General features: G+C 36.9%; 1 protein-coding gene across 4 annotated transcripts in view; it reads left to right on the top strand.

The window, feature by feature from the left end:
* Nucleotides 1–13,623, top strand: part of ATAD2B (ATPase family AAA domain containing 2B) — a 194,784-nt gene extending 181,161 nt beyond the window's left edge. For 2 of the 4 annotated variants that reach the window (XM_004377559.2, XM_004377558.2), the window contains exons 25-28: nt 3,603–4,286; nt 6,801–6,928; nt 7,269–7,397; nt 10,182–13,623. In XM_004377559.2, coding sequence (XP_004377616.1) covers nt 3,603–4,286; nt 6,801–6,928; nt 7,269–7,397; nt 10,182–10,223 — 983 coding nt within the window. In that variant the 3' untranslated portion in view covers nt 10,224–13,623. The other 2 variants (XR_002824315.1, XM_023732401.1) reach the window with 2 other exon arrangements.
* The last annotated feature ends 610 nt before the right edge of the window (nt 13,624–14,233 follow it).

Genomic DNA, 14,233 nt, shown 5'->3' with positions numbered 1-14,233 from the left:
TTCATATGTGAGAAAGTTTGAAGGACTTAATAAAATACTTGCTTGCCATTAAAACTATTTGGCCTAGTTGTAACAAGCCCTGGTGGCATAGTGGTTAAGCGCTCCACTGTGAACAGAATGGTCAGTGGTTTGAACCCACCAGCTGCTCCAAGGGTGAAAGATATGTCAGTCTGCTTCCGTAAAGATTTACAGCTTTGTAAATCGTATGGGACAGTTCTGCTCTGTCCTGTAGGGTCACTAGGAGTTAGAATCAACTCAGTGGGAATGGGTTTGGCCTGGTTGTACATCAGATCATGACCTGGATTATATAACATGGCACCTAATTTAAACCTTGAAATCTTTTACATGCTTGGCAGTTGGTACAAATATTTACTGAATATTGGCTTTAAGCAGTTTAAATTCATTTAAATATTCAACATGTTCTTTTAATCTAGAAATGTGAGTTTTGTTTTCTCTTACCAGTAGATGGCATATGTGACACATTAATTGTCTCTTTTGCATTAGTTTATTTAAATCATATATCTCAATGTCCCTAAGGGAGAGTTGCTTTCCTTAATTCTAGAAACAAGCTCAGTGGTGCTATAAAAATTGACTCTGAAGATTGTGCCCTTAAATGGGCTTTTCACACAGAGCACCTCTGAAAAAGGAAGTGATATATTAAAGATTAGTTCCACAAATACATACTCCTACCATATGACAGGTGCTATGGAGATAGAGCAGAATAAAACAAACAAAAATCCCCATTCTTCCTGGAGCTTATATGACCAGTCTCTGTTATTTTGCCAAAATTATACTATTAGCAGTGGAAACCTGGTGGCCCAGTGGTTAAGAGCTCAGCTGCTAACCAAAAGGTCGGTAGTTCGAATCCACCAGCTGCTCCTTGGAAATCCTGTAGGGTGGTTCTACTCTGTTCTGTAGGGTCACTGTGAGTCAGAATTGACTTGATGGCAGTGGTGTTTTGTTTTGTTTTAAATTAGCAATAATAATGTAACGAGGGGAAAAATCCACTTCTAGCTCCCAAAGAATAAGAATATTTTTTCTGTTATTAGCCAAAACAAAAACGCTAGAGGTAATCTTGCTTCAGGAGGGCTCCTGGCCCTTGCTTACTGTACTACATGTAAAGTAATTGATCTAGCTCTTAACTGAGCAGAGTTCAACCTCTTCTTGCTCTAGAGTTACATGGCTTCGTGAGGAAACAAAAAGGGAAGCTCTCATACTTTGGTTACATGGTTAGAGAATAAGTGAGGTTAAAGTTTTAGGAGTAGCTTGTCAGACAGTAAAATCCTCACAGCTCTACCTTTTAGAGACAGAGCAAGCTGAATGTTTTTCTTTCACATTTAATGTGGACTAGATTAGTTTTTCATATAGTTAATGGAATGCCTATGAACACCCATCTCCTAATCCTGTGTACCAGCTTTTAATAATAGACTAATACAGAAATCTTCTTTTCTATGCTAATTACCCTATAACTGTAAATTGTAAAAATAGAAATTAATGGAGGAAAAAAGAATGAAAAGATGGTTCCAGTGATAATACAGTTTTGAAGGAAAAATATATTTCAAGCTGGATTGACTTAATAACTTGAATTTTTGAATTGATTTCAGAAACCTTTAAAAGGGAGACATTTTCTTAAATAAGAAAGAATAATAATATTTATAATGAAATTTGCCCATTTCTTGTGAATAACTTAATGTCTTTACAGAGACTCAGTAGGGATTAAAGATGAAAGAATGAAAGAAGTATATAAACACACTATACACTGTTGATAGATTACAACTTCATCTTAAGCAGGTGTGAGTATAAGAAACAAGGATTGCCATAAGGCCATATTCCCTCTTGTCTGCTGCACAGATAAGGAAATATCAGGGAAGTTAATGGACTGATTACTTAAAAAGCAAATTTTAAACTGTGGATTAAAGGATCTATACTTAGTGATCTCGTATTTATATAGTGAACCCTGTGAGAGCTGGAACTGGACAGGACTGCCTTGTTTTTCTGGATCTCGCAAGTTTTCCGTCTTCGACAGGGTGCAGTCTCACCACTTTTCTGTTGCTTGTTTTAGTGGAAAATTATTTGCGTTTTCCTTCTCTTACAGGTTTCCACCTTACACAGGTTCTGGCTTTTGCAGGTTTTACTGTATTTTCTTTTAAAAATGTCTTTGCTTAGGGAGTTTTTCAGTCTTGACATGTTGAAAATATATATTGTCTTTTTAAATTAAGTCACACTTGACTACTTATTACTTTCATAGTCTCAAAAAAAAGGGGAGGGTGATTTTCACTCTTTGATAAAACCTAAAGGAGCCCTGGTGGCACAGTGGTTAAGCACTCAGTTGCTAACTGAAAGGTTGGTGGTTTGAACCCACCGGCCACTCAGCGAGAGAAGGATGGGCAGTCCACTTCTGTAAAGATAACAGCTTGGAACCCCTACAAGGCTGTTCTCCTCTTTCCTGTAGACTCGCTATGAGTCAGAATTGACTCCTTGTCCATGAGGTTAGATGTAAACTAGTATTTAGAATTCAGGGTTAGACACCAGAAGTGTAGGGCTCTAGTTTAACTAGTTTGCTTTAATAATTTTTGGATTTACATTGCCTTTATGCAAGAATCCCAAATAGCAAAATATAAAATTAACTTCTTGTTTATTGAAGAAACAACAGGGTCGACTTGCCTGACTACCTTTGATACATAGACAGGAAATTAAATATCCCTGAGTCTGTTGTCACCTGAAAGCTCCAGCTCTCCACTCAGAATGCTCATGATAGGTCCTAGCATCTAACAATATAATCCTTACAACTTTTATAGGTCTCCTTTTTCACTTAACTGACTAAATAAATTATTTTCAGTGTTTTGTTAGTGTTATTGTTGCTGTCTTGATAACAGAAGACTTAATTTTCTCACGTACTCTCAAATAACTACTTTGCAAGAAATTGATGCTGCTGGGTGAGTCATTTGTGCTAGAAGAGGCTAAAAGTTGGTTAACCAGTTGTCCATATAACCTTCATAGGGCTTCTATCCATGACCATACTCACTGTGAGTGATTCCTTTCTCTGGAAGGAGAGACAGTGGAGATATGTTTGTGGGGCTACCCGTAACTATTCTGTCTTGCTACACTTGACCATGCCTTCATTTCCTTTCATGGTTTAGGAGCCATCTTTTAGGTGATCTTGCTGGCAAAGCACCTGCCTTCCTAGTGGAAAACTGGAGCCGTGGCCCCAAACTTTCCAGGCAGCCTGGCAATATGGTTGTTTCCTAAGTGTGTATATTATATGCTTGGCCCCTGGATCCTTAGAATTAGGAAGAGCTGTAAAGTAGAATTAGACTGTAGGGTAATAAAAAATATTAATGGCGAGTAAACTCATACAGGATACAATTTTTTAAAACAAATACTCATTTTGCAAAGTCCATCCCTGATTTCATATCCCTCCCAGCTGTAAATTGTGAGGATTAATCAGAATAGATGTCAAGGACGAAGTAGTTTTTGTTTGTGTACTGCATGAGTACAGGTTTACTTTCTTTTGGGTCATATCTAATAAACATTTGTAAAATAAGTATTATACTCCAAGTTCTACATATCTTTTTTTTTCCTTCCTCTTCCTTGTACAACAGTTCGGGTTCGGAGAAAATCGAGGCGGCGATCACAGTGGGGTAAAGGAATTATTAAGAAAAGGAAAGTCAATAATTTAAAAAAAGATGAAGAGGACACCAAATTTGCAGATTATGAGAACCATGCGGAAGACAGGAAATTGCTAGAGAATGGAGAGTTTGAGGTAAGCACTGACTGCCATGAGGAAAATGGCGAAGAGACTGGAGACTTGTCTGTGACCAATGATGAGTCATCATGTGACATCATGGACATGGACCAGGGGCAGAGGCTTAACAATGGAGCAGGCACAAAAGAGAACTTTGCATCAACTGAAGAGGAAAGTTCTAATGAATCCCTGCTCGTCAACAGCAGCAGTTCTCTAAATCCAGAACAGACATCTAGGAAAGAACCTTTCCTTAAAGGAAACTGTCTAAATGGTGAGGCCTCCACTGACAGTTTTGAAGGAATTCCAGTTCTGGAGTGTCAGAATGGCAAAGCTGAAGTAATTTCTTTCTGTGGTAGTGGAGATAAATGTAGTTCTGAACAAAAGACCCTTCTGGAGGACCAGTCAAAAGAAAAACCAGAAACTTCAAAGGAGAATCACAGAGATGATCCTGAGAAACTAGAGGCACTGGACTGTAGCAATAATGAGAAGTTAGAACCTAGCCCTGATGTGGAGGTTAAAGATGCAGAACTGGATAAAGAAGGTAGAGCTAATATTTTTTTAAAATCTTCTATGAAGGCTTAAGCTCCAGAGTTAATTAAATGCATGTTTTATCTATTCCCTGCTAGCAACAGTTGATGAGTAATTATACCCCTTTGAGAATCTGTTAAAGTTCTAACTCCTTTCCCTGCAGAAAGCTTCAGAGGGTCTGAAGTCCAGAATGCATTGCCTTCCTACCTCCTACCTGATTATCACCCCTGTTCTAAAGGATTTATGACTAAAAGCTGAGTAAATCCACAGGTATTAAGAAGGTGGAATTCTAACAGAAGAGTTATTGGGGTGAGGTGAGAGTGGGCAGAGAAGACTTAGATGTTAATAGCAGTGTAGTCTATTAATAAGAGTCATATCAACCCAGATTAAATCTCCACTTCTATTCATTGTAATCATGTGACTTTGAGCTAGTCACTTACATTCTACCACCTGTTTTTTCATCTTTTAAATTAAACTTCGGAATCACATTGTTGCCAGGATTAAATTAATCATGTATGTTGCCTTGTATGGTACCTGGCACATACTAAGGTATATTCATTGCAGGCAATCAGTATTAGTTGAATCTGAGGAATGTTCGACCTAAGCGGGTTCCATTGCTTTGTAAGGAAAGAAACAGAATTCCCATTGTCAAAATTCCCTTGTTCCCACAGAATCAGAGCACTCTGCTAGCTCCTGGCTTCCTATGGCTCTGTGATTTTAGAAGAATCAGAAAAGGGGAGCTGAGACTTCCGAGCTCCTCTTTGTTTATCATTATTCTTTTGTACAGATTAGGGTGGAGTGAGTTGGATATCTACCCTGCACAATATGCATTTCCTTCCTGGGCTGCTACTCTTCTTGTTGCTTATCACTATTATCACTATGCTGTCTTCAAAATGTATCATGTTCTCTAGATTGTATGGAGTACACAGCTGGGATTTGGGCTTGGTGGGAAAAGTTTTGCTCCCAGTTTTTTTGGAGCCCTTTAGCAGAATTAGGAAGTAGGAAGGTTTTATTCAAAGTCTTAAAATTCTTCTAATGGATAAAGAGAGATTTCCTGCTACTCGTTGAGTATTTTTCTTTTTTCCTCAATATTTAATAATAGAAAGTAGTTTTAAGAGCAGTGTGTATTCTGGGTTATCATTTAGACAGAGCTTTAAAACTGTGTTAAAGCTAGGGTTAAGTAATGAAAGGTACAGAGTGGGAAAAAGGGAGACTTTTAAGGTGTTAGGAGGCAGAATGGATGTGAGGGTAGGCATGTCTTTTCAGCTATTTTACTATAAGATTTCAGTAAGCTTGCAGAACAGGTTTAAATTAATACTGTGCTTAACTAGTGATCTGAAAGCTTAAGATAATTTGTTGTGTAAAAGCTTTACTTGAAGTTTTAGTTTGAAATTGTCAGGGTAGTATTACCTAGTGTACTGTACCTAATCTGAGTTCTCAGGCCCATAGAAGTCCACAGATGAAGTAATGACGATCTATATAGCCTTAACAAAAACCCTGGTATATATTTATTGAACTATATAAAGTCTGCATACTTTAAAGGCTGCCTGAAATATAACATTTCTCTAGTGTATTATAGTATATATTTTTAAAGGCAATATTTTGTTTCTTTAATGTTTATCTATAGAGCAGGCACTGATGAGAAGCAGAAAGAATAAAGACTTGGGAGTAAGAGGACTAATGTAAAAAGGAGGAGGAAGACTCTCCTTAGTGTCCCTGACATGGTCCAGATCCTGTATAAAATTCTGAAACAGTCCAAGTTTGTCTTTGTGTTCCCTCCCCCTCAGCCTCCTCTTAGAGTTTTCCTACTTTGAAGAACATAGGGCTTGATGATCTACACAGGACTCTACCCTGCAAAGTGTCTGCTGCTGTGAAATTATGCTCACCCACCTCAACATGTCTGTTTTGGCTGGTCTCAACAAGACATTAGGAAGAAAGTAATTAGATTATACTAATTCACTCTAAGGTAGGAAAGAACACTAGCCTTATTACACTTACAGTAGGTTTATATTGTTAAGAAAAAAAATGTTATAACCCAGGTCATATCTCTAATATAATTTTAGGCAGTGTAAAAGAAAAAGTGAGAATTTCAGGCAGTATTGAGGAAAATATTTTAGATTTGAGAGGCAAATGTGTAGACAGATTGGTTCCAGTTTGTGTTTGTATCTGTTTTTCTAGATTGCTTCCCTTTTTCCAACTCTGAAAGCTCCAAATTTTTAATTGATGGCTATCATAAAGAGAGTGAGGCTGTTTATAAGTCAGTGCTTGGAGATGAAGATTTTCTTTATCTTCCTTTTAGTGGCTATATTTATTAGATGATATTCTAGTATGACTTGGCTTTCATGGTTGTGGTTTAGTTTTCCTTAATTTGGGTTTCTTTTCTTACCAAAAAATAATTTAAAGAATGCTTATGCCCTCCCTCATTCCAAAAAAGAATTTGTGGTGAGTAAAAGAATTCATAGTTATTTAAGCCTGATTTTTCTTAACTTTTACTTGCTATAGACTTTTTTTCCCCCTCCAACTGTAGGTGCTTCTAAAGTAAAGAAATATCGTAAATTAATTTTAGAACAGGCAAAAACAACAAGCCTGGAACTGGTTCCAGAAGAGCCATCTGAGCCTGTGCCACCTCTTATAGTCGATCGTGAGAGATTGAAGGTAAGCCTAGCTATTCCCAGTGAGTTTTAAAATGAGTGGAAAGACATTTGAAGATATTTGTAGACAATTGAATAAAGCTAGTTTTGGATGCTTTAACCTAGGAATAGAATTGCCTCAGAGCTTCTCCTAAAAAGGAGTTATGTGTATTTCGAAGGGTTGAGAAATAGAGGGAATGGTCTTGGTAATAAACTAAGTTCTAGAGTCTTCTAACCTCAGGTGTCACTGTTATGCCATACATAGCCTTATAATGCCTATTGCATAGACATTTGAATAAAACTGTTTCAGTTTGACCAGTAAGATAAAATTTCATTTTATTCTATTTTCTTCTCATTTTTCTTAGAAATTGCTCGATTTGTTGGTAGATAAAAGCAACAATCTGGCAGTTGATCAACTGGAGAGATTATATTCTCTTCTTAGTCAGTGCATCTACCGTCATCGTAAAGATTATGACAAATCACAACTTGTAGAGGTAAGCTAGTTTATTATTCTGTTCTTTAGAATAAACAGGTATGTGTTTTCATTATCTCAAGGAAAAGAGAAAAAAAGTTATTTTGCGTTAGCCTTTATCTTTCACCAAGTAAGTAAAGAATGTTTTGAAGATTTAAGATTAGAAAAATCGTTAAGAGTTATGGTTTGAAAAATAAAGCTTTTCTGTACCATTTTGTCTCAGGGAAGAAGTAACCTGGGGTTCCTTAGTATGTCAAAACACAGAAATTCATGGTGTTCAGGGTTAGCACATACATAGACTAAACCAACCAACCAACTAGCCAGTTGCCATCAAGTTGATTCAGACTCGTGGACACCCTAAGTGTGTCAGTGTAGACCTGTGCTCCAAAGGGTGTTCAGTGGCTGATTTTTCAGAAGTAGATCACCATGCCTTTTTTCCGAGGCTCGTCTGGGTAGACTTGAACCTCCAGCCTTTCAGTTAGCAGCCAAGCACATTAACCATTTCCATCACCCAGGGATTCCATACATTGAATAGTATGTCACAGTTCTCCCCTCCCTTTCTCATTACTGACATTGCTGGCTGGGTATATCACTCAGCCCTATTAAATGTGGGCATGGCCACATAGTCCTTACCACATAGTCTTTGCCACTGCTCCCTAGGCAGCCATTGCTGATAAAAAGGAACTGGCATGGACAATGAGACTTATTTACCACCTAATTAATGGTTAGAAGAGAACTGAAAGGTCATCTCATTTCATTAGATTTGTTGTTGTTGTTAGGTGCCATCGAGTCAGTTCCGACTCATAGTGACCCTATGTACAGCAGAACAGAACACTGCCCGGTCCTGTGCCATCCTCACAGTTGTTGCTATGCTTGAGCCGATTGTTTGTTGCAACCACTGTATCAGTCCATCTCATTGAGGGTCTTCCTCTCTTTCTCTGAGCCTCTGCTTTACCAAGTGTGATGTCCTTCTCCAGGGACTGGCCCCTCCTGGTAACATGTCCAAAGTATGTGAGAGAAGTCTTGCCATCCTCCCTTCTAAGGAGCATCCTGGCTGTACTTCTTGCAAGACATCATTAAATCTAGTTCTGTAAAATATCCCCATCAAGGAGTGGTTGTCCTTTTGCTTAGACACTTTTAGAGGCAGACCATTTCCTTTCTAGACAACTCTGAACCATAAGAAAGTTGTCCCTTATAAATATGATGAGCTTATATTCATATAATCTACATCATTAAGCCCCACTTCTGTGTTTTGAGGTATCTAAGCTAATGTATTCCTGCATCTACCCATTAAAAGGCTAAGTGACTAAATTAGACTCTCTTGGCTCATTTGCCTGTTAGTTTATCTGATGGTCCATCTATTGAATATTTATTGAGTACCTTCAGTACCAAATACTGTCCTAGGCATTTGGGATACAAAAAATGAATAAAACAAAGTCCCTGTGCTCAAGGAGCATTTCTAGTATATTAAGATTCATATACAGAGTATGTGATTATGTTTCATGTGTAGTAAGAAGTATTGGACTTGAATTAAAGCAAGATTATCTTTTAATCACATTTTTACAAATTACATTTTTATGAAGCTATACTATGTCATTGTACATATGTAAACTACAGAAAAACACAAGAAAATAAAAGTATCACCCATATCCCACTATCTAGAGGAAACTAATCAGTGTTAATCTTTTAGAATATCTTCCATCCTTTTAAAACATCTGGATGTACATAATATAGGTATGTGAATGCATATTTTAAAATTGGGATCATACTGTATGTTCTGGTTTATAACCTGATTGTTTTTTCCTAGTCAGCAATATATGATAAAACATTAAGCAGAAGTGATTTTGATTAATCCTATAGAACTTTTTTATGAGGTGATAATCTGCTAGTATAGCCTACTAGTAGTTCTATGGAGATTTAAAATTTCTGGAGATGTTTAAAGGAAGTAAAGGAAACCAAATGTCTTAGATGTATTTGACATTTGCTTATCTAAATCAAATGAGTTGGGGTAGAGTTCTTTACATTTTCTTATTCTAGAACCTCTTTTTAAGTGATTGAGTTTTCATTCGCTTGGGTGGATTGAATAGTCTTCAGCAGTGAAACATCTCTCAGTATGGCACTTGGAAGTCTTGTAATCTCTAGGGCCACTTTATGGGAGGAAGGAGATCTGTAGCAGAATCAGCAGTGAGTGTCTTTCCTGGTGGTGGTGATGGCAGCAACTCATTCTGGCTTTTTCCTCATCTTTTCGGCTCTGGTTGAAGTGGATAGAAATGGGAAGAGAGTGCTTTCGGCTTTTTGACATAAGCCTCCCTACACTGAATGCGTTTATTTTGCTTTGGGAGCTAGTAGAATGTCATGCCTGAGGAAGGGCTCAGGCTCTGGGGTGAGGCTGCCTGTATTTAAATCCTGACTCTGCCGCTGCCTATTAGCTGGCAAATAATCTCTCCTCTCTGTGCCTCAGTTTTCTCATCTGTAAATGAAGCTCATAATAATACCTATCTTCAGGGTTTTTGTGGGATTAAATGAATTTGTATATATAAATTTCTTGATAGTATCTGACATAGTAAATACTCATTGAGTGTTACCATCATCATCCTCATTAGTCTAAATATAAAATAGAAGACACTTGAAAGTGTCCAGGGCAGATAGTTTTACAGAGTAGCTGTGGTATTGTAATCAGGAAAGTGTTCAAAGTTTACCTTCTATCTCAAATTCTTTCTTTAATACTAAAGTGAATTATCCCGTAAGGAGAAATACCTTTGTCCTTCCCTTAATAAATAACATTCCTTTTTTTTCCCCCTTATAGGAGATGGAAAGAACAGTTCATATGTTTGAGACATTCCTATGAACTTCTCAAGATGAGTGGTTTATCCTCTCCAATCTGCTCCTGACAGAGCAGTCTTCTGAGCCATTCGATTTCAAATTGCACCAATTATGTGCAGAGCCTTAGTCTTAAGTGCTCTCTCACTCATTTTCTCTCTCTGTTGAATTTGGTGCTATTGTCTCAGGTACCTGAAACCAACCAGCCTACAAGAACCAAACAGAACTTCAGAAATATGTTGTATTTTCCACAAATAAAAAAAATACAACCCCACAGCTTGGAGATTTTGGTGCTACAAAAACTGCTCTCGCTTCTGCTCCTCTTTTCGTGCACTCTCTTTTGGAGACTTCTGTCTTAGGGAGCAGACCAGCAAACACAAGGAAACTGGACGGGGCAGTTCTAACCATGTTGAATTGTTTAAACAGTGGGCAACCTATTTTTTTTTTCTCCTTTCTACCCCTTTTATCACATTCATTTTCTTATTCTCTGGGTAATGGACTGAGACCTGTTTTAGAGTTGGCTATGGTATATTCTGGTGGGAAACTGAAGAAACTGGATGAAATTAGATTAGGCTCTTTAGAACTGCCTTCAATGTGCCTTTTTATTCATTTGAGAAAGATAAGGCTAAACAGATGGATGGGCTTGTTTGTAGTCAATGACAGAATGTTTTCGTTGATCATAATCTTGAAAATAAGTTTTGATACTCTGTCATTAAAGGCAACCAATATTTTGGTATAAAATGCCTATCTTGCTCTCAAAACTCAATCAAGACACTCAGTAAGCCACACCATATACTAAAATGGTAAGTTTTCTTATGTGGTCTATTTCTGTTTGAGAAACAAACTAAAACCACAACAGTTAACAAATAATTCACACTGCACAAAAAAAGCTCATACATTTTTCAATATTGCTGTCAATGATGACCAGAAAATAAATAGATACTGGCCATTCTTTCTTCTGTTGGTGGCAATTTAATAGTTGTTTGTGTTTGAGTTCCCAGAGAAGAATGATTTTCATGTATAGTAAATCATTATAGTTTTGTTTTAAAACCAGGACTTGCCAAATGGACAGAATAGAGAGGAATTTGTCAAAAGCTTCATAAAGTTCGTTTTCTATATGTAGAATTACAAGAGCCATCTGGTATAGTCCTTGAATAACAGTATTAATGTTTAAATCCCTTCCCATATTCTTAACCTCCACAACTATTCATTTGATTGGAACCCATTTTGGATCTTGTTGAGTGATTTCTGTGAATTGTACTTATCCTGATATTAATTATGGGTTACTGGTTTTTACAAAAACCTTGCTTTCTACAAATTTGGAGACAGTCTAGGCAGTTGCAAAGAGGCAAAGGGAGTGCAGTGACATTTTTTATCAGATAATTTTTAAACAAAAAAGTAGAAAATTTTGCTGAATGTTGGCTTGATATCTTCATTCATTGTAGCCCTTAGCTGCAGGTGTGTCATTCCAGTATATGCAACACATGTAGTTTGGGTTTTAATTAGAGCAAATGGTCGTGGACTACTGCAGAGATACTGAGCTACCTCAGCTTTTTGTATTTGTTACCAACAGTGCTTGCAGAGTCCTGTAATCACTTTGCCACTGTTTACATGCTGAAGCTAAGGTACTTGTCTCCTTGTCTCTGGCTCTGTAGTGTGCTGGATGCCTGTGCAGAGAGCACACTGTGGCCTTAGGCTACTGTAGTCATCTTAAATGCTTCTCTGTATTTGCATTGACATTTTACGCCTTCTCATGCTAGCCTAATTTTTTAAAATACCACTTGTTTTCCTTATACCTAGTCTATGAAGTTTTCATAGTATTCAGTTAGTTATATGATTCCAGATGCTACCCATATAGACACACTGTATTTTTAAGGTAGGCACTTGCGATTAACGATGAACCATTTTAAAGGGGAGGTTATTTGACACCTCCAATTTGATTATTGGAAGGATTTTCATGCTTTCTTCAATATTTATTACCATCATACCAGTTCAAACTATTTTACTGTCTGATACATTAGCATTTTGTATTTTGATGGAAATTGTTACAGAATTTAAAGATTTGATGAAATAAGATGTAGCAGATTTTTTGTAGCAAGTTTCTGGTAAAAGGGTTTTTTGCAAGTCTCAGGTTCTTGCGGCACTTTTTTTTTTTTTTTTTTTAATATTTATTCCAGTTACTCTAATTTAGAATGATTCTGTTCAAGTAACAGCAGCACTTGTGAAAGGAAAAATACATGTTCTTAGTAAGTTACTAAATTTGTACAAGTTAATTAAGATTTTAGCCATCAGTGAGTTTGACAAGGGAAATTTATTTATTTTCAGCTTTAAAATGCTTCCAAAAGATCAAGATGTTTTATTTTAAACTTAACGTAGATGGAGAAGTAGGAGGCAACCTCAGTGTGATAGGAACTGCCACTTTGAACAGTTTAGGTCTTTAAGAGAAAGCCAATTAAGGCCAAGGGGAGAAAAATAAGCTGAAATTGTACCAACTCCTCTGGCCTTTCCCCTCAAAAAGAAAGATACTACACCAATTTTGCTTATTTTACAGATATCTGGTGGTTCTATAGTTTAAAGCAGCTTGTGAAATTACCCAAGTAACTCAATTTTGTGTACCTTTCTGTAAGTTCTTAATTTTGGCTATATAGCATTGGCAAAAATATGTACAAATTGACCTCTGTTCTTATTTCCTGTTGTGACCATTATAAACGATAAGCTCCTGTGTAAAACCTTGCTCTCAGATCAGTAAAATATGTGTCACAGCACAGCCCAACAATAGTTAATGCTCAGCTGTGGGGGCCATGGGAGTTATTTTGAAGATGATGGAACCGTATTAGGGTTGAAACTGATGGCTGTGGAGTTAGTTAATTGTGTTTTTGAGCTTGAGTCTCACCTGTGATTAATTTTTTTTTCCTTTAACATCCTTTCATGACTTGATTTTTCTCATATGCCAATGTATTTGTAGGTTTACTGGATTTTATTTTTAAGGATTGGGGTGGTAATTTCTTATCTTCCCATTTTTTGATTAAGTTGGTTCGGCTATGGTGCTATTCAGTAGGTATTTTCAGTGTCAGGTCCCGTAGCTGAATGCCATTATTATTATTTTTGTAATCACATTGTAAACTTGAATTTGGGCTTGTACCTGCATCTTTTGTATTTTGTACATTGGTTATTTAGACTTGGGAGTCCTATTTGGTTTCTGTCATGTATGTCTACTTTGTACATTAAGTAGACTTCATCAACTATGGTCTATTTTGGATTTGTGGCTTAATTTAGAATTGTGTTAAATTGATGTTTTGCATTTTGACTTCATTTTACATTAGTTTGAAGTAAATTATTTAATTTTTGAATTCTGGAATTTTGAAAATTTATTGTAATTTGTAATATAACTGCTGTGAAATACTTGAATAAAGCTGACAAGAAAAACATGTCTTTTTTTGGATTGACTATGATTATTGCTGCAAATGAAGTGCTACTATTCTAGTTGAATTTATCCATTCTACATACAGGCATATTCATGTTTATTATGCACCAAAAGAATCTTATTACATGTTCCTTTGGATTTTAGGTAGCTCTGAGTATTAGTTGAAAACTTTTCTGTTGAGAAAATGTGGGTTTAATCTCAAATGAAGATTGTCTAAAATATGGTGTATAGAAGCAAATGATTACCTATTTCTTTATTTTTTCCCATTCAAAAATTTTTACATACTTTGTTATGTGACTCTAATTGCTCTCCCCATACTGTGACAGCATACTCCTCCTTTCCACCCCTGATTCCCAGTGTCGGTTCAGCCAGCTCCTAACCGTCTCTGCCTTCCCATCTCACCTCTGGACAGAAGCTGCCCGTTTAGTCTCTTCTGTCTATTTGAGCTAAGAGGCACACTCCTCATGGGTATCACTTTATGTCTGACAGTCCAGTTCCAATCCCTGTCTGAAGAGTTGGCCTCGGAAATTGTTTTAGTTCTGGGCTGATAGAGAATCCAGGGGCCATGCTTTCCAGGGTACCTCCAGTCTCAGACCATTAAGTCTGGTCTTCTT

Source organism: Trichechus manatus, unplaced genomic scaffold (assembly GCF_000243295.1).
Source record: "Trichechus manatus latirostris isolate Lorelei unplaced genomic scaffold, TriManLat1.0 scaffold00052, whole genome shotgun sequence".
Lineage (NCBI taxonomy): Eukaryota > Metazoa > Chordata > Mammalia > Sirenia > Trichechidae > Trichechus > Trichechus manatus.
Note: the sequence above shows the minus strand (reverse complement) of the source record. Positions and strands in the feature narration are given on the sequence as shown.